At 37.7% G+C, this 26048-nt stretch overlaps 1 protein-coding gene across 1 annotated transcript; it reads right to left on the bottom strand.

The window, feature by feature from the left end:
- Positions 1 to 1110: 1110 nt before the first annotated feature.
- On the bottom strand, positions 1111 to 26048 carry LOC141426610 (uncharacterized). Its single transcript, XM_074085636.1, has 12 exons — positions 25944 to 26048; positions 25710 to 25749; positions 16757 to 17146; positions 14933 to 15175; positions 14144 to 14365; positions 12848 to 13156; positions 12138 to 12608; positions 11002 to 11385; positions 7783 to 8239; positions 5669 to 7186; positions 4205 to 5436; positions 1111 to 2923 (listed from the first exon to the last, which is right to left on the bottom strand). Exons 1-12 carry the CDS (start codon positions 25961 to 25963, stop codon positions 2660 to 2662), a joined length of 5550 nt encoding a protein of 1849 aa, XP_073941737.1. The 5' UTR covers positions 25964 to 26048; the 3' UTR covers positions 1111 to 2659.

Below are 26048 nucleotides of genomic sequence, written 5' to 3'. Positions count from 1 at the left end.
CGGAATTTCATTGGAACTAATTTCTTACACTGGCAATAAGTTTAATGATTGTCAGTGTCACAGTGGCGGTTTCTTTGAATAATAACAAAAAATGACCAAAACGATTCGTAGTCAATAACGGATCATTGTAAATAATGTTTATAATAAACTACTGGGAAAAAACGCTTGGGGAATAAAATTATTTCGCTACAAAACCTTTTCAAATTATCATTGGAGCTAACAGGTAAACGTTGTAGACAAGTCAAGATGTCATTGTAGTCTGGTAAAAATATGCAGTAATTATAGTTATTAATAAACTTTCTAGGTATATCGGAGTCATCGATTACGCGAACTACGAAAGAAGGTCGTTCCTCCTCAGGTTTTAGGTCGCCAAAGGAAATAGAAAGCATTGTTCCGAGTATACTAATAATAATAATAATAATTTAACGTTTATTTCAGGCTCTAGTCCCATATACTTCGTGTTAGTTACAGTCTTATAATGATAATGTAACTAAACTATTGTCATATAAATAAGAACAATAGCGCCCTCTTGACAATAGTCATATATTTTTGGTTTTTAGGTATCTTGATACGATGAAAAAACATTATTCACTAGATCTATAAGGAGGTAACTGACTATCCTACTAATCCAACTTATTATATTATAATTATAAATGCGAAAGTTTGTGTGTGTGTGTGTATGTTTGTTACTCCTGCACTCTAAAATGGCCAGACGGATTTAGATGAAATTTTGTACGTAGATAGCTGGACATCTGGAATAACACATAGCCTACTTTTTATCCCGATATTACCACGGGATAGGGATAAAATCTAAGAAATAATAACCACTGGGCTTAAGAGTCATGACATTTGGTATGTAGATAGCTAGATGTCTAAAATAACACATAGGCATACTTTAATTCCAATATTCCCACGGTATAGTTGTTTTTAACACAACACCTCAATGAAGATTACGATATAAATTTTGGGATTTCCCACAGGAATTTTGTAAAATCCCTGAATTTCAATTGTAACTACCAGATCGAATAGTTTACGCGTACATAGGCATTATAATCTGAAATTCGGGAAAAAGGTGGGAGTAGGAGAGTGCATTTGGCTAAACCATGTGTAAACATTTTGTTTGTTATTTATTTACGCATAAGCACTTAAATTATAAATACAAAACATTATCTACAATGGCAGTGCTCGCATCATCCATTACAACTCATATTTTTGCAGATTACATAATTTCTACCACAATATTAAAAATCCTAGGTAGTCGACATTTCTTATGAATTAAGTTATTTATTTTGAAAAGTTTAAAAGGAACATAAAATGCTTTGTGTATTGAAGGTATGTACAAAGGAAGGCACAGCTAGAATATCACAAACATATTAAAATATTACAATGGGTAAATGTAACTAGTTATATATACGTACTATGGCACTTGTATTAATTGTAGGTATGCTTGAAACATTTCACCAAGGTTTAGTTACTTATTCGATTCTACAACTGTGTGATTTAAGTCAGATAAAATCACATATAAATATATCAGGAATATCATGCGATAATATTTAAAAAAATGGTACAGATCAATTTAAAATAAAATTAAATAATGATTTAAAACATTTACATTATAAACTCTACTTACGATATCAATTCTTAACTATTAAGTAAGCGAGCTTTGGTGTTTTTGGCGAATGTTACCCTATCTTAAAGAAAAAGGAACGCTATAATATTATGGGTACGTACGGAATCAGTAAAAGCTTCCAGCTAAGACCTCAGAATATAACTTCAGAAATTCAAACTGTAGAAATAATTAATGAAATACATATTTAAAATGCGGCTAAGTTATCCTATATTCCTAATGTTAAACAAATCATATTGTCGTTCCAGCCTACTTTTACTTGATAAAGAATAAAATTAATTTGAAAAGTAGAACATCTGAATGTTTTATATCATAAATAAAAAATTGAAATTATCACGAATATAATGTTAAAAATCATAGCCAGACAGAAATTACACGGCTCACGACTCAAAACATTACGCTCGTCTGGCTTCACCCTTATAGTTATACTCATTGCTTGCTATCACGCACCACCCCCTCTACTTCATGTATAGCGCTTTGGGGATGTAAACGTAAAGCGATTTTTTACTTCAAACTCCTTGTCCATGATTAAAGTTTAAGAACTTAAGAGTCGACGGTTCCTTCCTAATTCTTGCAGGTAATATTTTACACAGAATTTACTTATTTCGCAAACATTTTTGTTTCAACATAATTTGGTCGTCATTAGATTATAGTTAATATTTAGCAGCGATTTAGGCACAGACAGCTATTTAAACAGACAAGTTAAGGGAACTAACTTCGCGTGTCGAATACATACCAAAATAAATATTTACCCTACTGGTTCAATAAATCGGTATTTTGAATCGACTTATCTTAGACAAAGCGCATAAAAATCAATTTTGCGAGGCATGTTTTAAATAATTTCCATCATAGGTAGGTACTAATCACTCTCGTGACTTCGCAAAAGTATGACAAATATTCTCGAAAACTTTGATGCGCTCACTCAGTTAACTACTGGTTTTAATTCTGTCAATAATATTATGTCTGTGGTTTCACAAATAAGGTTTCCTTATGTAAGTATACGTCCACAAGTGAGAACTAATTTAAGTAGAATTACGTGGTGTTTTTAATACACACGGCGCACCGAGAGACAAATTGTCTCGGGGGATTCGGGCTATCTTTTTTGAGCGTCTGTTTCGTTGGCTCCCCGAATTGTTCTTCGATGGGTGTGAGCCAGAAGCTGAGTAAATTGGCGAAGTGCTGGCAAGCGCCGCCCGCCCCGTTGCATTCGATGAGAGGAGTGGCACGGAAGTCTTGCAGACACGAGCCGGGGCTGGCCAGAGCTTGCCCGCCTCCTTGTGCACCTGCGCCAGTGTGCTGGAAATAATAAACACCACGTACAATTTACCAGACCATACTGTAATATAAAGCTTAGTGTTATGTTTTTATTACGTGTCTACTAAGTTTCCCTTCTATACATTAACGATTTTTTTTTTAAGAACAGGTCTGCAGCTTTTTGTCTTAGGGGCTGTTTCACCATCCAAAATTCACAATCCATAATCAATGGGTGGTGAAACAGCCCCTTTGTGTTAAATGGTACATATAAGTAAGTAGTAAGTACAAAAAACAATAAATTAAAAAAAATTAAAAACCCTCTGCCTTAAAACATACTTACTAAAAAGAAGAAAACAAGTGTAGTGGGCTAGAACTCTGTTGAGTAGCTAAGGATCCATTAGGTACTAAGAATTTATGAGCTGGTCACGGTTTGAATGGGCTCCGAATGTTGAACTTTAAGTTAGGTACTTAACAGAGTTCTAGCCCACTGAACTTGTTTCCTTCTTTTTAGTATTTTTTAAGGCAATCGGATTTTTTTTCTAATTTATTGTTTCATTTCATACATTTTTGATGTTTCTGTGAAAATGGAAGATTAACCCTCTGTTTCACCATCCGTTGATCCGTCAAATAAAACAGTCAATGGGTGGTGAAACAGCCCCTAAAACTATTATTTTTTATTACTTGATAGATATGAATTTGAATAAAAAAAATTGAAAACAATTTGGCACCAAAACTCCGCCATTTCGATTTTTCAAGAATTGCATGTAAGTATCCAGTGTCACTCGTGTCATCAAGACGAATCCAATGACGTATAATTTATCAAAATCGGTTCAGCCGTTGAGTAGTTACGAGAGGACATAGGAATAGACATACCTACATACATACGGTCCAACGCATAACACTCCTTCTTCGCAGTCGAGTAATATTGCATGTTGTCGCATTGTGTGTAGTCCTATTCTTACATGGAATGTTGCCATAACATACAACGGCCGCCTGTGCTGGTAGGCAATCTTTTGTTGCGTATAAATAATTGTAATATTATAAATTAAAAAGTAACTAGGTTGCGATCAGTTTTGTCTAGGTACGTTTAAACCAGTAAATCGATTTAGAAGGAATTTGGTATGGAAGTAGTTAGCGGACCATAGGAAATAAAATCATTTTTGCATGAGTTTCGCGTGACGAAGTCGCGGGCAACAGCTGGTTATGATTAACCATAAAATACTTTTAATGCTCAAATCGAAATCTAATATGACTAATGAATAAATAAATACGACATATAATATAATAATAATTAGGTATCCAAATAAAAAAGCGTCCACTTACCATAACAAAACTGTATCCCCACCAGAGTGTGCTCCATCCTGATGGACAGTCTGGATTATTCAATGACTGGCTATGGACAGCTATGACATTCGTAGGTACTTCACAGACCACACATCTTGAAATATACCTTTCAATATTTCTTCCAGTAGTAGGCATCATTAAAATTGGCTCCCCAGTTGATAGCCAATAGCTGCGGTCGTTTCGACTGGCATAATTACAAGTATCATACATATCACAAAACAGGAATGGCATGGTACTGAATTTTCTTACGCATGAACCAGCAAACCCTAAATCTTGATTATGGGCTTTTTCGTTACCGTCTATGTAAACAAGAGAATATCCATGCCAAAGCTCCGTGTGCCCTGGTTCACATGTAGGAATTTGTTCACTTTGACTGTGTTTCACTAAAAGAATTCCAGTCAAGTAGTCAGTAGTTGTACACGGTGCTCCAGGAATACCCGGTGCTCCCTCTCGTCCCGTCAGACCTATGTCTCCTTTTTCACCTTCCTGTCCTTGAAGTCCTTCGGGACCGGGCGGCCCCATGACTCCTTGAGGACCAGGTAGACCACGGTCACCCTTGAGTCCTGGTATGCCATCCATGCCTGGCGATCCTGTGGCCCCATCTTTACCAGGCAAACCATCAAGTCCTGGAGGACCCGCCGGTCCAGTCTCTCCTCTAGGTCCATATACAATAGATGCTGGTTCTCCTTTATCACCTTTCATACCTTCCATTCCTGGTAAACCAATTCTTCCAGGAAATCCTAGATCACCTTTTTCACCACGTATTCCTATTGGTCCATCTTGTCCATTGAATCCTGGCAAACCTCGATCACCTTTATCACCTTGTAATCCTTGAACTCCTTGTATTCCGGGTCGACCTGGCTCACCCCTTTCACCAGGCAAACCAAATCCTGTAGGGCCTCTATCACCTTTATCACCTTTAGCGCCTTGTTGACCAGGAGCACCCGTTGAGCCTGGAGTTCCATCAAAACCTGGTGGTCCTGCGATGCCTTCATTACCCTGATCGCCCTTTTCACCCTGAGGTCCAATAGCACCAGGAATCCCAGGCGTACCTGATGGACCAGGAAGACCCGTTAACCCTTGGTCACCTTTTTCGCCGGGTGCACCTTGTCTTCCTGGTGTACCATGTTTGCCTGGTAAACCAGGTAAACCCTTCTCTCCCTTTATTGTTAATCCGGGAATTCCATCGGGCCCGGCCGGGCCTTGATCACCTAAAAAAATATATATTATTTTAGGTACAGGCATGATACATATTTCAAGCTTTTTTTTAAATTTCAAACCGACATCAAGAAAAAGAGAAAATTCTCAATTCATCAATATATTTTTGTGGGATTGTTTTTCCTTTTGAACCAATTTGAAAAATTATTTTTTATCTGTGTGTCTAATCATAAGCTTGAATTGTTATTGTTATTATTTGAATAGATAAGATACGATATAACCTACCTTTTTGTCCAAAGTCTCCCATTTGACCCATTGATCCCTTTTGCCCTTGGTAACCACGTTCTCCTTTGTCGCCAGTTAAGCCAGGAAGCCCGTCATCACCTCTGTCACCTTTGTCTCCTGGTCGGCCTGTTATACCTTGTGGACCGCTATCTCCTTTTTCTCCTTTTATATCTAGTGATACACCCGGCAGACCTCTATCTCCTTTTGCACCAGCGTAACCTCTAACTCCAGGCAAACCAGGCGGACCTTGTGGACCTCTATCTCCCTTTGGTCCATCTAAACCATCTTGTCCATGTAATCCAATATCGCCTTTGTCCCCTTTGTTACCTTCTGGTCCTGGTAATCCAATATCACCGGGTCCTCCTGGCAATCCGGCGACACCATCCATGCCTGGTAGGCCTGTCTGACCAGGTAAGCCTCTATCGCCTTTAAGTCCTGGTCGTCCAGAGTATCCACGATCACCTTTTGTGCCTGGCTGTCCGGGATATCCGTTAGTGCCCCCTACACCGGCATCTCCCTTTGGTCCTGGGAGTCCAGGTAATCCACGTCCAGGAACGCCTGCGTTACCTTTATCACCTTTAGCTCCATCTCTGCCTTGAGCTCCATCGTATCCTTTTAAACCAGGCATACCGGGCTCTCCTTTTTGTCCTTTTTCAGACGCTTGACCAGGTAATCCTTGGGGACCTATTGGACCAGTAAAACCCCTGTCTCCCTTGTCTCCTGGCAAACCCTCAAATCCCGGTGGCCCTTGTGGCCCTTGATAACCTTGCTCTCCTTTTTGTCCAGGAAAACCAGGAGGCCCCATGTTACCATCTGAACCCTGCAGGCCTGGGGGACCAGGATATCCAAGTTCTCCTTTGTCACCCTTTTCTCCTGGAGATCCACCGACACCAGGATTACCCGGAGCTCCAGGTCGGCCTCGACTACCAGGAAATCCCCTGAGTCCATCAAGTCCTTGTATTCCTATTTCACCTTTACGACCAGGCAGTCCAATATCTCCGGGTTTACCAGGTAATCCCGGATATCCAGTTTGTCCTTTAGGCCCATTTCTGCCAGGTATTCCAGGGTTTCCTGGTATTCCAGCAGGTCCTACAGGACCAGGCTCTCCTTTTGGTCCTTCTGGACCTTGTGGGCCGGTATATCCTGGTAATCCCTGATCTCCTTTTTCACCTTGGAAACCTATACTTCCTGGAGCTCCATCTTTCCCATCGATTCCATTTAAGCCTCTTGGGCCTTGGTCTCCCTTTAACCCCCTCAACCCTGGTAGCCCCGGGGGACCTGGCATGGATGGCCCGAATTCTCCTTTATCGCCTTTAGCGCCTGGAACACCTGAAAAACCTCTTGGTCCTGGTTCGCCTGATGTGCCTGGAAAGCCCATATGCCCCATTTCTCCTTTGTCGCCTCTCATACCAGTAAGCCCTCGTGGTCCAACCGGTCCTTGTCTGCCTTGAATACCCATTTCACCTTTATCCCCAGGTTGACCTGGGTAACCTCGATCACCCTTCTCACCAGTTTCTCCTGAAAAAGATGAATAAGTATTTCGTAAATGTTTTCTGATCTGAGTCGGCTGCGTTAAAAAGTATCTGAATGTAGGTTACGAGTATGTGTATGAATCTGTATTGTAATTGCATAAATCACATGAAATTAACAGATACCTAACAGATTCCAGGACAAACAAAAGTACAAAGGTGAATATTTATATGCTTTGGTGATATAGACACAGCCTTAATAAACTTATTTGTTTTTGAAATTCCATCTTTAAAACGAAAAAATATAAAATACGTCTAAAATTCGTAAATATCTGCAGTTACTTCAAGTACCAAAATAAAATAATATTGTGCCCATAAAGTTTTAATACGTATTCAGAACTTCAAGGCTTTACTTCTGTATGCTTAAAAATGATTTGTGCCAAAATAGATTTTATACAATAATAACATCACAAGTCTATTCAGGCAGTTTTTTTGTAATTTCGCGGGAAAGAGAATAAAAAGGGATTATCGGTTGAAAACGACAAACCTACGCTACTTTTTTGTTAAAAATTATCGTGTTTCACGCGAAAAATTTATGCAACGCTGAAAAAGTCCCAGTAGGGATAACTAGTATATTATATATACCCGGAGGTCCCTGTGGTCCAGCTGGTCCCGGAGCTCCTCGGTCTCCTTGTGTTAGTTCCTTTAGATAGAGTGGACACGTTCCGGGTTCACCTTTTTCCCCTAAAAGACCTGGAAAGCCTTTATCTCCTGGAAACCCTCTGTCTCCCGGTGTGCCTTTTTCACCTATCACAGAGATTCCTTTTTCTCCGGGTAATCCAGGATTTCCATTCATTCCGGGTGTGCCATCTACTCCGGGCAGGCCCATGAAGCCTTGATCTCCTTTTTGACCTGGCATACCCATATGACCTCGCTCGCCTGTAGGGCCATCACGACCTCGGTCACCCTTTGGACCTCTTGGACCTGGGTATCCTCGAACTCCCTTTTCTCCTTGAGATCCTTTGACTAAATTTGATGGTATTATTGCGTCACTTCCGCGACTTCCCGGAGGTCCTGTTGGGCCGTCGTCACCTTGCTCTCCCTGTGCATAATAGGAAAGTAAGAGTCAATATAGGTACAAAAAAACTCAATGAATATAATTTCTCTGTGGCACCAAATTTAAATCCCTTGCCTTCAGCCCGATTACATAAATTCCAATTCAGGTAATTCTAAAAACACGAAAATAATATTTTTATTATGAGGACCTTTGGCATTCTCGAAATTTGTATTTGTGTTACCCAATAATTATTTTGTTGAATTTTATTTCCCTTTTAGAAATACTAATCCCATCAAAAACATTACATGTAAAAAGCTGCAAGTCTCGCAACGCAACGCAGTTCTTATCATGCTAAAAAGGTTTGAGATGCAATGTTATACCAAGTCGGTTATTTTGGTCAGTTCCGGGGGGTGTCCATAGAACTCGATTTTCACAACTTACTTATTTTAAAACCGTGGAAAAATACAGTTTATAGATCTCAAATAAAGAGTAAACCAAATTATTTTTTAAACACATAAATGACTTGGCTATCGCAAGGCTACATAACGACATAACAATAATCGTCAACGTCAGCTATTTAAGAGAAGTCTCTTCGTTCCATTTTCCATACAAACGTGAAAGATGATATTTTGTAAGTATGGACTAGACGTAATTATCTATGCCTGTGGTTTTACAGAGTTTCATATAAATGTGTAATATCAGAATTACAAGAGCTCAAAAGTCGACAAAAAAAAGAAGTTTACTTTGCACGAGAATTACAGTCTAATAAAGCATTTTTACAAAAATCGAAAAAACCACAGGCATAGAAAATATAATGAATATCTTGATTGTAAAATATCATTGATTTCTGTGCTGTGTGTGTGTGTGTGTGTGTGTGTGTGTGTGTGTGTGTGTGTGTGTGTGTGTGGTTTGTGTTATATTTTCGTATAATATGAGGACAACGAAACCCAAAATTCAACCGCCCAAATCTTAAAAAGCCTACAGCTATCTCGATATAAATTACGGATGCCGTCGTTACATGGGGGGACAGCTGCGAGCGTTTATGTCACGAGCGATAAAGACAGCAATATCCCAAACGAATACCTAACGCGGCCGAGCGGCCGGCAGGGAAACTTCTCTTAAAGTAATTCTAATTGAAGGTAGCGCTAGCTCTAATGCGTTGCAGTTTGAGCGATACAAATAATACGAGTATAAGTAATGCGTTAAGTGCGATGGCCAGGCCATTATGTGTTTAAAAAAATATTTGGTTTGCTCTTTATTTCAGAACTATAAACTGTATTTTTCCACGGTTTTAAAATAAGCAAGTTGTGAAAATCGAGTTCTATGGACACCCCCCGGTACTGACAAAAATAACCGACTTGGTATAACATTGCATGTCAAACCTTTTTAGCATTATAAGAACTGCGTTGCGTTGCGAGACTTGCAGCTTTTTACATGTAATTTTTTTGATGGGATCTCATCACTTTTTGTAGGCAGTCCAGTCCTTCTTTTTTCTCTTCGGGTACTACTTCTTGTACTTAAGCATTATTATCGTCTTTCGTTAATCCTCCCTCGTCCATCGTCCATCGTCCATCCTGGTCCATCGTCCATTCTCATTCATCGTCCATCGTCCACTCTCGTCCATCGTCCATCCTTGTCCATTGTCCGTCATACAATCTCATCCACCTTCATTCTCGTCCATCGTCCATCCTCGTCCATCGTCCATCGTCTATCCTTGTCCATCGACCGTTCTCGTTCATCGTCCATTCTCACCCATCGTCTATATCCTCGTCCATTGTTCATCCTCGTCCATCGTCTTTCATCCATCCTCGTCCAGTACTTTGTCCATCGTCCTTCGTTCATCGTCCATCCTCATCCATCGTCCATTCTCGTCCATTGCCCATCGTCCATCTTTGTCCATCGTCCATTCTCGTCCATCGTCCATTCCCGTCCATCGTCCATCCTCGTCCATCGTCCTTCGTCCACCCTCATCCACCGTCCATATTATTCCATCGTCCATCGTCCATCCTCGCGTCCACTCGCACGCACACACATACACAAACAAACAAACTTTCGTACTTATTTTACTACATTAGTAAGATTAACAATTTAATTTTAACCCTTAATACTCAGATATGGGATTACAAACTTACTTATGCAGCTTTAATAACTGAAACGTGACTGAAATTGCAACATTTTGGATTTTTCTATGACTATTTAGGTTAAAAACTAATTATATTTAAAATTTGGAGCGTGTGAGTCTGCTAGAAATACCTTAGAATTATGATGATCGTGAGTCAGTGAGTGAGTAGGTAGGTATGTCAGTGACAAAACTGAGGAACATTAACATGTAATATTTCTTAATTTACATGTTCAAATTGAATGTTATTCATAAGTCCCTTTAGCCATAACAAAATTACAGGATGTTGAATATTAGCCTGAATGGATTCGAGAAAAGTATGGTACCGCCGTGCCTTTTTTTTTTTTTTTTTGCTCGATTTGGGGGGGGGGGTTTGGCACTGCCGTGCCCCCAGAATGCCCCAGATATTGTAATTACACGGTCGGGGAATTAATTTTGGTGGAGATATTTATAGCATAATTGGCAAAATCGTGAAAAATCTTCAAGACTCAGTTCAGGAATTTTACCTGCATAGGTAAGTATGTATGGACCCCTGGGTGCGTGAGTCTGACTCGCACTTGAACGGATTTTATTATTATTTGTAGGATATCAAGTAATTTTTGCCAATCAGTCTTCTATTAAGTAGTAGGAATGGAACAGTCTTCCTTAATAGGTTTACTGTATAAATAAATCCACATCCCAAATTTACCTGTTCTCCAGGTGTTCCCGGCAGGCCGTCAAGTCCATCACTGCCACGTTCGCCAGGCATTCCAGCAGGTCCTTGCGGGCCTCTGTCCCCGCGAGCTCCGGGTAAGCCATCAGACCCTCGGTCGCCCTTCTCGCCCACTGCCCCAGGCATACAATCGTTGCAACGTCCACCTATGTCTCCCTTAGCTCCCGGTGTGCCCGGCGTGCCATTGAAACCCGGGTTACCTTTATCACCTTTTCTTCCCTGTGGTCCTACTTCTCCTGGGATTCCTGGAGTTCCAAATGTTGAATTTCCGGGAGCTCCTCTTAAACCACTGTATCCTCTTTCGCCCTTTTCACCTTTCTGGCCATATAGCCCGGGTAAGCCATTTTGTCCTCTTTCACCCTAAAATAGCACAAATTTATTAATTTATTGAATCAGGCGTTACTTTGCGAAGGTCCATATCAATGAACTAAAAGATTTTTTTTGCTCACCCGCGACCTTATGATAGCTAAGTTTATGCAAAATATGCGTGTTCATGCAGTTCCTCCACCTCCACACTGTAAGAATACACAAAAATCACACAAACCCATACATCACCACCACCACGCTACACTGACGCGTTCCGAACTCAACCAGAGCTCATCTTCATAAGCTATTTATTTTTAGCTATCATAAATTCGCGGGTGAGCAAAGAAATATTTTAGTTCACAAGTTTATTATCTACGTAAGTAAAATGAAGTTTTAACACCCTTACCTTTACTTGAGACTAAATAACAATGCAAACAAGTCTTACAAGTCAATCTATACTCTTTCAATAGTCCAATTGTTTTGAAAATTCGTACTTGTAGAGTAGAGCTTCGATGGATTACCACCGTGGATTGCATTAGCAATAATCAAGATCAAGTTACGGTAACAAAAAGAGTGTTAAAAAATTAAATTGGGTTTAGGTTAAGTTTTTATGTTAATTAACGGTTAAAGTAGCTTCCCTAGTTAACTGATCGAAACAAATCACAATATTAGTTAAATTAATCGTCATATAACTAATGACTAATCAATCACGTTTTTGTCATGGGTGCTGCTAATACATATAGCAAATTGTACAATGACAGTATTAAAAAAAAACCTATGCATTGAGTAATGCGTTAAACACTCACAGGGATTGATGTGCCACTTTCGCCCTTTTGCCCCCTCAAGCCTGTTGGCCCTGTTGTTCCTGGGTATCCCTGTGGTCCAATATTTCCTGGTAGGCCTTCTACCCCTTGTTCACCTTTTTCTCCCTTAGTTCCAGCAGGACCCTCTCGCCCTGGTGTACCGGGTATACCCTGTCCACCTACTGGGCCCATTGGGCCGGCATCCCCTTTCTCTCCAGGTCTTCCGTCGGTTCCCTTTGGACCCTGTGGGCCCTGGTACCCTCGTGGTCCCACTGGGCCAGGGGGGCCGGTCATAGATCCCGTACTGCCGCCGGGAGGACCGCGAATTCCTTTTATTCCTCTAGGACCAGGCAATCCATCCGTTCCGGGTTCTCCCTTCCTGCCGGGGTTACCGTCAAGACCCAGTAAGCCATCATTGCCTCTATCACCTTTCTGTCCTCGTGGTCCAGACGCACCAAACATACCACCTCGACCCTATAAACAAACGGACACAGTAATAATCAGTGTTTTGTCATTCGCTCAAAGTATTTAGGTACATGTCTTTAATAAAAAATGATTTGTAAAAGATATTCGACCGGTGTGAAATAATTTCGGTATGCTCTAAAAGACGGAAAAAATCGGTAATCTATCTTATTGGTTGATTGCTAAGTAATTTTAAGTATTCGTGTTACGTATGCTTGTATATTTTGCATACTAAAATTAACGAAACATACTCGTTCACCAGGATTTCCTCGTATGCCCTTTTCTCCTTTCATTCCAGCTTGACCTGTGCGCCCTGGTTCACCCATAGGTCCCATTTCACCCTTGTCACCAAAACGACCCGGTTCACCTTTATCCCCTGGGTCGCCCCTTTCTCCTGGAATCCCTTTGATGAAACCTTTATCTGGCCCAATCACGGTAGGCGGCGGACCTGAGCAGGCTGGTCCTCTATCACCTTTATCACCTCTCTCTCCTTTATCACCTGGTGTGGATAAACCTTCCGAACCCTTAGCACCCTTTTGTCCTGGTACCCCTGGCGGACCCTGAAAATATAAATAGTCTTCATTGAACGGTACACTACTCCAAAAAAAAAGTACCAAGGTCTAGAAGGGTAAAAATACAAAAATACTCCAAATACCAATCTTAATTTGATTGCTTAATAGCGACATCTCTGGTCCGGGTGAGCGGTTAGTTCCAAGTTCCAATGGAGTGCAGAAAGTTTCTCGATGAGGCTATATATCTGGGCTATAGCATAGATGTCGCTAGTGTCGCTGCTTAAGTGCCTAAATAAGAATCAAACAAGCTGAGATATGTGGTGCATAGGAGAAATTCGTGTCTGTACTCCTGTCCAGTGGTAGTGTAGCGGTATAGCACGCAGCACGGAATGCCGAGGACCTGGGTTCGATTCCCAGCGCTGGTCTCTTTTTCTGGTTTTTCTGTTCGTCTATGTTTCAGTTTATATTTTCGATGTGGATTTTAAGGGACTAAATAAGAAACATACAAGCTGTATGTGGTGCATAGGAGAAATTCGTGTCTATACTCCTGTCTAGTGGTCGTGTAGCGTTGTATTTTCCCAACACTATGTTTATTATCAGATTTGCCTGGACTAATAATTAAACTATAAGGGCTGAAAAATATTTATTACATTTAACTTGAAATTTATTAGCGTATCTATTTTTTAACCTAAAACTAACCCGTGATTGACCTCTTTTTTACCAATGTTGACCAATGGAACACTAACACTAAGGGTGAAGGAAGACGCCCTCCCCCCCCGCCTGGATGTCCGTTGGCAAAATGCACCGATATTTTTCACTGTATTACTCTTCAATTATAATTTTCAAAAATCAGGTTTACTACAATCGTAGATAGGTATTTTTGTTTGTCTTGTAATTACACAATAATCCCTTGTAACTAGAAGAAGTGCGAATTAAAGAGCAAATCGCGGACTGCGGTCGCAGAACATGGAAAACTTGTTCTTTGAAGAAGTTTCTTTGTTTCGTCATGGTAATTAATACTTAAATTCAATTTACCATGGGTCCAGTTCTTCCCAAAAGTCCAGGCGTGCCAGGCGGTCCAGGAGGCCCGACGGGCCCAACCTTCCCTGGCAACCCTTCTAGACCAGGCTCTCCTTTTACACCCTTCGGATAACTTCCCACAGATGCTGCCTCTCCTTTGTCACCTTTATCTCCTTTGCTACCGGGAAATCCACGGGGACCCTGTGATCCTTTTGGTCCAAGTGGTCCAGGTTCGCCCTACAAATAGAACTCGATATAGTTCATTATTACCTAATATAAATTTAACGGTAAGACAAAATGCAGTAAATTTATTCCAAACAATGCGCGCTTATTAAGCAACCTAGTTTTGATAAAAATCTCCAAACACTTATCTTATTGATATGTAAATAAATAAATAAATAATAAATGAATAAATAAATATCACGGGACAATTCACTCCAATTGACCTAGTCCCAAAGTAAGCTTAGCAAAGCTTGTGTTATGGGTACTAAGCAACGGATAAATATAATTATATAGATAGATAGATAGATAGATGTAGATAAGTAAAATTAAATTCTGAAGACAGCTTACATATATACGAACATTGAGAGTTGCAATAACTATAACTATAACCAATGGCACATCCGTCTAAACTAGGGGATGATGGTTGGTTTGCCCTTGGTCATCATTATATCTAATAACTTGGTACTAGTTGGTCTAATAAAAGTTAAATATAAGCTAGTACTACCTATTATAAATAAGCAATTTCTAGGTCTCATACCCTTGCATTCCACTAAAGAGGCAACTAGACTAAAATGTACTTACGTCAGTACCATTGCAGCCATCGACACCACGCTCACCCATTCTCCCTTGTTCACCCTGAAGACCAGGAGGGCCAGTTGGACCAGTAAATCCTTGTTGTCCAGGTTTACCCCTGTCACCTTTAGGACCAACGGGACCTTGTGGCCCGATTTGACCTTTCTGACCTTTTGGACCTTGTGGACCCTCTGCTCCTTCGTGGCCACGCAAACCTGGAGCCCCAGGGTTGCCCCTCGGACCTGGAGGTCCCTGAAATTAGTATAAGAGTTATATTTTGAACGAGTTACGTATTTAATGTACTTCTATATGAGGTTGACATATTTTTTATATGATACGATCAGGCGGCTGATGATGGTAAGCAACCATCGCCTCTCATGGAAATAACAGGCGCGTTGCGTGACCATAAAAAAAGTAAGTAGTTATTTTTGCATTTTACTAATCTATTTATTTTTATATTTATAATTGTTTAATTTATGGAATTTGTTTGACTGTTTTATTGTTTAATTGATGACTTATGTTTGATTAGAAAAAAGTGCGTTAGTTACTAATCTCTAGAAAATAAGATTTTTTTCATGTACCTACTACGAAGAACAATCTATAGACCATGAGCCCGTATTGCCTAACGTTTCTGACGCTCGCGATCGCAATCAAATGACAGTTTTTGTATACGAAATCTGTCATTTGATTGCGATCACGAGCGCTAGAAACGTTAGGCAATACGGCCTCTGGTCTGCAATATTATTTTATTATTATCTTGATATGTGTGTAATCACCCAAAGCGGCTAGATTGATTTATATGAATTTTATTTTTCGTATTTGAATGAGTTTCTGGATGATTTAGATTTATATAATTGCAAAAGTAAAGTTTTGTGACGAGGTGCAGATTACATCTTTTTTTCGATAGTCCTGAGGGTCTATTGCGTAACGTTTCTGACGCTCGCGATCGCAATCAAATGACAGATTTCGCATACAAAAACTGTCATTTGATTGCAATCGCGAGCGTCAGAAATGTTAGGCAATACGGCCTCTGGTTCTAAAGAGTGAGGAACGGCAGCTCTTTAATTTTTATTCCGTATCAGAGTTTTTTTTTCTATTGTGATCGAAATGACATTTGCGGTGGTACGAGTATATGTAGGTAATGGTCTACGTAATGGTAGACGCACTATTAAGCTTTGACACATAAAAAATGGGATGTCAACTGTAGGACTAAATACCTAGGACTATCTAAAAAATCAATAACCTGCTGCCTGAATAAGAAGTCTTCAAAAAATTTTTCTTAATCAATGATTGATTGATGAATGATCTTAATCTGTTGCGTGAGGTTTTTAAGTATGGTTTTGAAAGTCTGTTATTACGGGCGTGGAAACAAAGTTTAGATTAAAATCATATTTAATACACCTTCAAACCGTACCATATAAATATCGAGCATGCCACAGTGTTGCATAGTCCCCGTTTTGTTCGGAAAAAAGGGGAGGACAAAGGTTTCCGAAAGACAAAACTGTCTCAAAACACAGACATTCATTGCTCCGGAACGCATATTTGCCATAATTAATTACAGATATTGCAAAATATTCACAAAATTATTCTAATTCTAAATAAACCCGCGTAGCTCACCCAAAAACTATGAGATTTGACATTTCGGAGACCTCACGCTACACTAGCGCCTCTAGCGGCGAATTCATTCACTCATTGAAGCCGTTAGTTGGCGCTGCGATCGGATTCTAACACTAATTTCAAGTAGCCGCGCGCGCCGGTACATATCCATGTAATTTTCTGTATCGGAAAGTACGCAAGGAGTAAGTACCTATAATCTATAATATAGTAACATACCCTGGGACCCCTTTCAGCGAAACATTTTGGCACGCAGGAGCTTCGAGACGTGCAATTACTGGACAAGGTTGTGCGCTGTTTGGTCACTGGGTCGTAAATAGCGTAGTTAGGGTAGCTGTTTTCTGGTGTTGGCGCTGTCGGCTCTTCACGTTCAGGTAGTGGCTGTGCCTCCGTGTACTGCGTGTAGTCGGGTCTTGCCGATGGATCCCGAAACGCTGTCGGCGCAGGCTGCGGCGGCCATTGCTGCGGCTGCTGGTATGGGTAGCCCGGCCGCGAGTCACTCCTTCTTTCCCAGTCGTTGTAACGATTGTTGTATCGTGCGTATTCGTTGTTGTACGGCCTCGAGTCTACATTGTTGATGTCGTACCCATCCCGATACCTATTTTCTTGCTGCAATAATAATAATATTTATGTTCGATGTTTTACTTTTAAAAGTTACTTAACTAAATAGGCACAACGCAAAACTTCACTGCAAAACTTTTGATATGAATACTTTCATCTCCGGTCTATACATACATACGTCCCACTCCTGGGCACACTTCACGGTTATTTCATAGGGTTTTCTCTCGGTTGCTCGCATTTCATATGGAATAATGTATTATTTTCTTTGATTTTCATTTGCCGTAAAATAATTTATTTCTGAAACAGTATACCTAGTTTTAAGGATTATTAATAAATTAAGTACCCTAACCTAGCTTTCTCCATTCTACACGATAATAATTTAAAAAAATCTGAATAGATATCGTTTGCACCTACGGTTTGCACACACCTTTTGGGCAATGAAATAATGGGAAACGATGTGTGTGATACCGTAAAACGGGGTGAGTAGGGACAAAATTGAAGTTCAAACATCAATAAAAAAATATTTTCATATCTGACAAGTTGATTTTGATAAATAAAAAATGTTCCGGTGGTATGAATTTTAGTTTAATAATAATTACCTATCTGTCGCTAAGTTTCATAGTTTAAACAATAATCACTTGAATATAGGTAAATCCTAGCTCACTCCGTAGTGGGGTCAAAAGGGATAGGAACAAATTAAAAAAATTACGATAGCAAATTACCAGAAAAAGAAGATTTAAACTACTTTTTGAGCAAGCTGAGCCAGAAATTTGAAGTAGCAAGTAAAAACACAAAGTATTAGTTCTATCCCTACTCCCCCCCGGAATCCCTTCTCACCACGTTTTACGGTAAACTGTCATACTTCTACTTATATCTTCTCTTCTAATAACTTATAAAGAACGTGTTTTTTTATAACGCAGTACCTAATTATTTCAATAGGCAACTGCTAAAAGTTTATTTCACTGAATTTTGATACCGTAAAAATTTTATTTGTCCTCTGATTGAACAATAATTGTAACAGATTATACTATCATTCCTTTAAATCGTAAATAAATTGCACCTTTAAAATTAAAGTGAATCATTTTTATATATTTACATTTCCAAAATAAACTGGTTGAATTTTAAAATGAAAATAAATCTAATTGTTTCATTTTAATTTCAAGGTGCGAAATAATGGCTTGAAATTTCAAATACAGTATGTACGAGTATGTATGTAAGAGTAAATAGGTTACTAGAACACGATTTTTCGAAATTTCCGTGGGAAACTACTACTGGGGCTAGCAGTTAATACTTACATGATTAATATACATATATTTTATATATCTATATATATTATTCGTATGGTTTCGCCCTACACTCGTAATTTGGAACTGCCAGTTCAACAAATTGACAGAAAACGGCCAGTATAAATTATCGAAATAGTATGCCACGTCTCAAAGAGATTTAATTGGCGTATGCATTCGTAACTTTTAGACTGGGCACATTAAAATAATGTGTTCGATTTACTCTCTATTCTGAACAAACTGTTTTCAGGTTTTCAGTCATTTAATCAATACCTTACAATGTGCCTTATTTCAAATTAAAATTGGCATTTAGAATATTATTTTTAACCAACTGACATGCCGCAGCTTTTATAGACTCGGTATATACTTGGTATTTAGGTTTGGAACAAGGATTTTTTGAATTTCCCGAAGGAAAGAGAACGGGAGTTTACCATAAGTTACACCTTAGCACAGAGGAAGTCAAGGGCCAAAAAGCTATTCACTAAATTTGAGAGTTTCCTAAGCAACTACTGTTGGTTGTGTATGTAATATTATTACTTATATAATTTATTAATATATGTATGTTTATAAATATATTATTGTTTATGTATGTGTGTTGTTACATTTGAAATTTACCACGAGCTTTGCTGTACAGGAAAAACATCGTGAGGAAACCTGCACAAACCTGCGAAGCAATTCAATGGTGCGTGTGAAGTTCTCAATCCACACTGGGTCCGCGTGGAAACTATGGCCCAAGCCCTCTCATTCTGAGAGGAGGCCTGTGCCCAGCAGTGGGACGTATATAGGCTGGGGATGGATGATGATATATGTATGTTTGCATTCTGCACATGATACATGATACGTTGCTAGGTGTGCTTTTTAAGGGACGTAATCAGACACTTAGGTATAGGTACTAACTAACTAGGTGGACACTTGCGGAATGACATCGACGGTAGAGCGTGATGTGATGTGTGATATAAATTAGAATGTAAGTACGTCAATATACGTGTATAACAAGTATACCACATAAGTCAATATGTGGCTACTAAGGTAGGTAATAAATAACTTAACGCCTTTACAGACCGCGGATAAGGCTTTACAAGTGGAAACAACCCATGCTGAGAATAAGGCGACTCAGTCAACTGGTGAAGGAAGACTCGAGAGACATATCTTCTCGATATCCCCTACGTGCAAAGATAGACGTAATTTTTCAAGTTCGAAAATGTTGCAAGAATTAATATAAAAATTAGAGACAAGGTAGGTGAGGCATTAACAAGGCTGATTTGATAATAGGTTCCTTTTTAAAAGATAAGAGAAAGGTAAAGTTAATGAATGTTATTAGTTTTGACTCTTTATAAAGCATTCAGGTCCAATGAAATTTTGGTTAGCGCTGTAACTAGTAAAGATTTAATTTTATTTTTAGCTTACAATTTTCGAGAAAAGTACATGATTTCTATTACTTTTAGTATAATAAGGCCAAAAACCAAATATTTCCGCTAATTAATAATATCCTCTTACCAAATATTATTTTATGTATAAGTTAGTTATTTAAAAGTTTGAAACTTGTAAAACCTGTTATTACTGTCAAAATGTTTTATTTTTTTGCGGGCCTTTATACCCTGATAGTGTTTAATAAAGCCCAAAATAGTACTTTTAAAAAACTTGGACTTCTTAAGAGTACCGTTATATTTTATTAACTATTTTGGTATATGGAGAATCTTAAATATGTAAATGGGAAGCCATATAATGCGTGAGTTTTACATATTAGGTGTCCTGACTTTTTCTAATAATATATAATTTTAAATAAAAGTGGGCCTTCTATACCTCACCTACCTACCTTACATTTCATGCTTACATTAGCAAATACTAAATTAAATTACCGACATTTTAGGACCCGTTCCTGGGCAGAGGTTTCTTCGAATATTCAAGGGTTTGGATTGGACTTCGGTTCCCGCGCAAATAAAGCCGGAGCGGAGTGAATTTTCTTTGACCAAAAAATTCCATGGAAATTTCAAATTAAATCCACTCGATTTATTGAATCAGGCATTACTTTGCGGAGGTCCATATCAATGAACTATAAACACACACACACACATACATACACTGTAAGTGTGTGAAGGAGGCTAACTATCGTAAGGTCGCGGGTGAGCAAAGTATTGTTCGTAGCCCACTCAATTTGTCCATTATATTAGGTAAAGAGTGTGCTTCTATGGTTTTCTATTCGTAGGTTTTTTATTGTATTTTAAATTTTACATGAAAGAAAAAAAATAAGTGCTTGTGGGAGGTTTTTCTGAGATCTTTGCAGGTTGTAGGATGTTTTTGCACCATTTAATCACGGTGTATGAGAGGATAGAGTAGATAGAGTAGATACTAGATAAGAAAGTATAAACTGTTACAAAATTACTTCTACACTACTTTTACATGTTAAATTTTACACTAGTGAATAACTCGATATTTCATAAAGTGCGCTTGGAGCTATCGAAGTTGTTTCAAGTATTTATTGACCCGCTTGATTATCTCGTCACTGCATCACGGCACTGGTCTACACGCATTGCGACTTCTAGTCCTGTTTTGGCATATTATTCGTTAAGTTTATATTGTATGCTTAGTTTTCTTTTCACAAGCTTTTATTTTGGACGACAGGATGAACCAGTGGCCAGAGAACCTGACTACGAAGCTTCAGGTCCTGGGTTCGGCCCCGGTCGGGGCAGATATTTGTATAAAAAATACGACTGTTTGTTCTCCGGGTTTAGTAGTTATGTTTATCCGTTGTCTAGTACCCGTAACACAAGCTTTGCTTAAGTATTTGGGACTAAAGTAATTGGTGTCAAGTGTCCCGTGATATTTATTTATTTACATTTCATTTTCGACGATTAAAATAATTGTAATGATATTATAATTAGGTACATTTTATACTATGATTTAAAATATGGAATAAATAAAGCCATAATAATAATATTTTTTATTATTATTATTATAAACCGTGTTGAGTAGTTTTGATATCCGTTAACTTTAAGGGCACAATCTACATGTCAAATGAAGTTAATTTCTCTAAGACACTAGTGGCCTAACTCTTACTTTTTAAAAAATAATCAAAAGTTAAGATAATTAATTATTAGATTTATTAGCATAGCTCGGACAGGTCATCGCAACGCAATACAATCATGATCATGATACAATCGCAACACGGTAACGCAACAAGATTAATGGAGTCATATAATGTACAATAAGTATTATTTAATTTTACTTTTCAATTACATTTATATAGGTAACGGTAACACAAAACTGACCATACCCAGTTAACCTTTTCTAATGTCACCATATGTCAATTGTTTATTGTTGAATGAATTTTATGTCTCGAGCTGGCATTTTTCTTTTTCTTTTCTTTTAATTATTCTGATGTACTGAAATTTTTAACTTTTGACTTTAATTTAAATCTGAACTTTAAATTTTTGATACCGTTCTTATTGTGCTGCAATTATCAAAATTTTCATAATAATGGACATTCTAATTTTTTTTTTTTTACTTGTTTTAGTGTTTTAATTATTAATTCTGAAATTCTAATAGCTATTTAGTTGTAGGTTTTAACATAATTTATTTCATTGTATAAATTTAGACATAGCGGTAACATAATCATAATTAAACTATTGTTAATCTGTATTCACACTCGCAGACTACCAAGTTACAGGCTCAGCCTAGTTTGGAGTCTGACGGAAAATTTTAACATTATATACTAAGTGTTTTTGTCAAATAAATAAATAAAATAAAAATAAATAAATAAATATACATTTAAGTAAAATATTTAGAAATAACCGTAAAGTAAATAATTTTACTAATTTCAAGTGTCACAAGACTGTTTCAGGAATGCCACTTTACCTAAATTATGACGGAAATCAACTAAAAAAAATCGGCCAAGAGCGCGTCGGACACGCCCAAGATAGTTCCATAGGTACTTAATGTGTTTGATTTTGTGTTCTGTGCGGAATATTCCAAGTATATATATATTTTACACCTTAGGCTGCTATTTAATCTTAAACAGCGGCATAACATTTGGCCGGCTGTACATACAAAATTACCTATAATACTGCATAACATTCGAGGGCCAGATTTATTGCCACCCAGTATACCTACTAATAATTCTCAAGCAAACTTAGGCGTCATACTACGAGTATACTTACTACTTAAAATTTGTGCTTTACAGTTAAATATTTCGCAAACAAATTACAATTACTGAATCGAAAAATTGTCTTCACAACCTCGCAATGATTTTTAAAGACCTATCCGACGATATCACACACTAAAGAGTTAAAACAACCCTACTTTACGTCTATGAGAGGTACTCTAAAAAAATAGTTTTTTTTTTTACCACTGTCGGCGTAATTACTACGATAAATTTATATCCGTGCAAAATAACAGTTTTCTAGCACTAATAGTCTCTGGGCAAAGCCGCGGACAGACAGACAGAGGGACAGACATGGCGAAACTATAAGGGTCACGTTTTTGCCATTTGGCCACAGAACCCTAAAAAAGGTCAAATGTTAAATTACGATAACATCTAATTTGGATAATCACATCTTAGGTATAGGTATTACGACTCTATTGAATCTTGTTCTATTTCCATGTCTGTTTTTGTAATGACCTGTCCGAGCTATGATTATTAGCAGTATAACAGCATTATTATTAAATTCACAAATACTCAATTAAGCAAAAGAAAGTTAAAAATGTGTTTTTTTTTGATGCCACTCTTGTGTCATGTTGTTTATTTTATAATTTAACGACTAACAATGAATGGAAGCCATTATAATGAAAGAAAAAAGATTTTATTTTCGAAAAAAATTTTTTTTTCAATTTCGCGAAGAAGTTAATTACCAGGTAGTTCATATCAATAAACTGAGTCTGCCGAAGTTAACGGATATCAAAAAAACACGGTGTATAAGTTCGTTGACAATACAATAACTTCGTAGAGAAATTCTAGTGGTCCGATCAGGGTTGTCTTCGCAGGATGGAACTCTTCAACGGTTAATGACATGGACTTAAAATTTGGTACGGATATGTCCTTAAAAGACATTGCAAGTACCTACATACAAAAAATAAAACCGGCCAAGAGCGTGTCGGACACGCCCAAAATAGGGTTCCGTAGCCATTACGAAAAAAATAAGTAATATTTTTCTAAGGATTTCGTATTTTATACGGAATCTTCCAAGTTTAGGTATATTTTATACCTTAGGCTGCTATTTACTCATAAACTACTAATAATTCTCAATCAAACTTAGCCGTTATAGTTTTCCTTGAAAGTTTGATATACTTACTACCATCCTGAATTTTTCAAATTTTTCCACCCACCGGTTTAGATATTAGGGGGGGGGGAGACGCTCGATTTTAATGAAAATTTGCACTTTAAAGTTGAATATTTCGCAATTATATCACTGAATCGAAAAAGCGTCTTAGCAAACCCCTAATGATTTTAAAAGACCTATCCAACAATACCCCACACTATAGGGTTGGATGAGAAAAAAAAATCACCCTCACTTTACGTCTATAGGACACCCTAAAAAAATTTTTTTTTTGATTTTTTTAACTACCATTTTGTCGGCATAGTTTACTTATATATCCGTGCAAAATTACAGCTTTATAGCATTGATAGTCTCTGAGCAAAGCCGCGGACGGACAGACAGACAGACAGACATGGCGAAACTGTAAGGGTTCCGTTTTTGCCTTTTTGGCTCCGGAACCCTAAAAAGTACAGTCAACAAATAAAATTGCATTAAAAATGTAATTTTCAACAAAAACTCATTTGTTGTTACTGGTTGTTAATTTACATTTTGTATGTGAGCCATTTTTTCCCTTTTTAAAGTAAGTTAGATGATGGTGCCAACAATGCTGAAAACATTGTGATACCTATTTTAACATTAACACCGACTGAAGGAATTTCTACCCATGGTCATGAAATAAATAAAAAAAAAATTAACAGAGACACTGTTAGAAAAACACGCTTGTGAATTATATAAAGTAGCGGCTTCAAAAGTTGCCACGAGCACGCAATCAGTTTAGTCGAACTTCAAATTTGACCTCACAACTCTACAAACTTACACTTAATCATTGGTAGTATATAGTCATAAATATTTACAAGTAAGGAGGTGTAAGATTGTTCAATATTTTTATTGGAAACAAAGTATGCCCAAGTGAGTTAAAAATGATACTTACGTAAATATCAATTGAGTGGGTATCGCTATCATTATCACTCTTTTGGGTTCACTTTTTATTGCCTAGCAACTAATCACCTATCCTCGTCTTTCATAATGAGCTAAATAAAAATATAAATAAAATACAAAAATATAAATTACAATCATGACCCACAGTTTAAATGTTTAATGAAGACAGTCAAAAACCTAGTCATTTTGGCCCGCAACTTTGTGGGTTAGGCTATCCAGCACTACTATGTAATTTTCCGGACAATAGGTACCTACTCGTAAGTACATATATGTCGCTGTACGGCTGCAATCTATCTAAATACATAGATTAGATTAAATTTATTTATTACGTAATGAAAAAATACATGTCAGGTAATTATAAGAAATTCACAAAACGATCGTCAAATTGTATACAAAAAAATATAATAGGTATATGATAGTGTTAAACTACAATAAACTGTCAGCCAAAAATAAAATTAGAATTAAATTTTAAAATAATAAAAACAATAATCAAGGGTAAAAACATGGACAAATGTTAAAATTAGGTACAATTACTATGTCAAATTTAAGAATTTTGAATGATCGATCAAATAAATAATAATAACATAAACACACATATTCCGTCAGCTGGAAAAAAAACTATATACTAACATATTCTAAGTATACCTAGAATATTAATTATTATTATTATTATTATTTTAAATATGGCATAAGCGCGCTATAGGTATAGTTGAAAATGGAAACCGTGCTTATTTGCGCAATGCCGACGCGTTACATCCGAGTTGATAAACTTTGTCGGTCTATTGTATCGTCTTCATTTATATTTTTAGCATATAAAGAATTGAGTAAACTATAAAATAACTATTGCAAAATTATGCAATAAATAATATTAAAACGATTTTTAAAACATTTTAAAATTAAAAATTAGACATTGTATGTAAATTTAAATCGGGCAACTGCGGTCGCCGTTTGACCAAAATATGTTCGCGTTTTGAAGAAATTGCAAAAGAAAGAACGAAGCGGACCGGCCGGTCGCCTCGGCCCGCCCGCCGCCGCATTCTCGATCCACTGGACTTTTTATCTAATGCGAATTTAATCACTTTCACCAAAATTCAAGTAAATTACATTTACATAATTGAAAAAGACATTTCTACTTACTGTTTGAACTCCAATGAGCGACAACAGCGCGGACACCAAACTATGAAAGGGAAAAATAAAAACTTTATCTTTTTAGTTTAATATACTTACACGTTACATAATAGAAACATGATATTTAATATAATTATGATTATAGTTTTATAAATTAAAATTTATTGTTCATTTTTCTAAGTCGAAATAAAATTCAAGATTGAAGTTTAAATCTTGGAATCGATATTAATAAGTTGAGCTTACCACAACAAGCGGACCGCCATGGTCCGGAGCGCGCTGCGCCAGAGTCCCGTGCGCGCGCGCAGTTAGTGCCGGGACGGGATACTAAGGAGAGAGGATCGGGCGTCG

The sequence above is a fragment of the Choristoneura fumiferana genome, chromosome 3, assembly GCF_025370935.1.
Source record: "Choristoneura fumiferana chromosome 3, NRCan_CFum_1, whole genome shotgun sequence".
In the NCBI taxonomy this organism is placed as follows: Eukaryota; Metazoa; Arthropoda; class Insecta; order Lepidoptera; family Tortricidae; genus Choristoneura; species Choristoneura fumiferana.
This window is presented reverse-complemented; position numbering and strand designations above follow the sequence as displayed.

Bases quoted from the DNA above. Each gene is read 5' to 3' on its own strand.
- LOC141426610 (XM_074085636.1), bottom strand. From the start codon at position 25,963: ATGGCGGTCCGCTTGTTGTG. The intron at 12,609-12,847 runs GTATGTTTCGTT...GTTTGTTTATAG, and splicing joins GAGGAAATCCTGGTGAACGA to GGTCGAGGTGGTATGTTTGG. The intron at 5,437-5,668 runs GTAGGTTATATC...ATATTTTTTTAG, and splicing joins GGGAGACTTTGGACAAAAAG to GTGATCAAGGCCCGGCCGGG.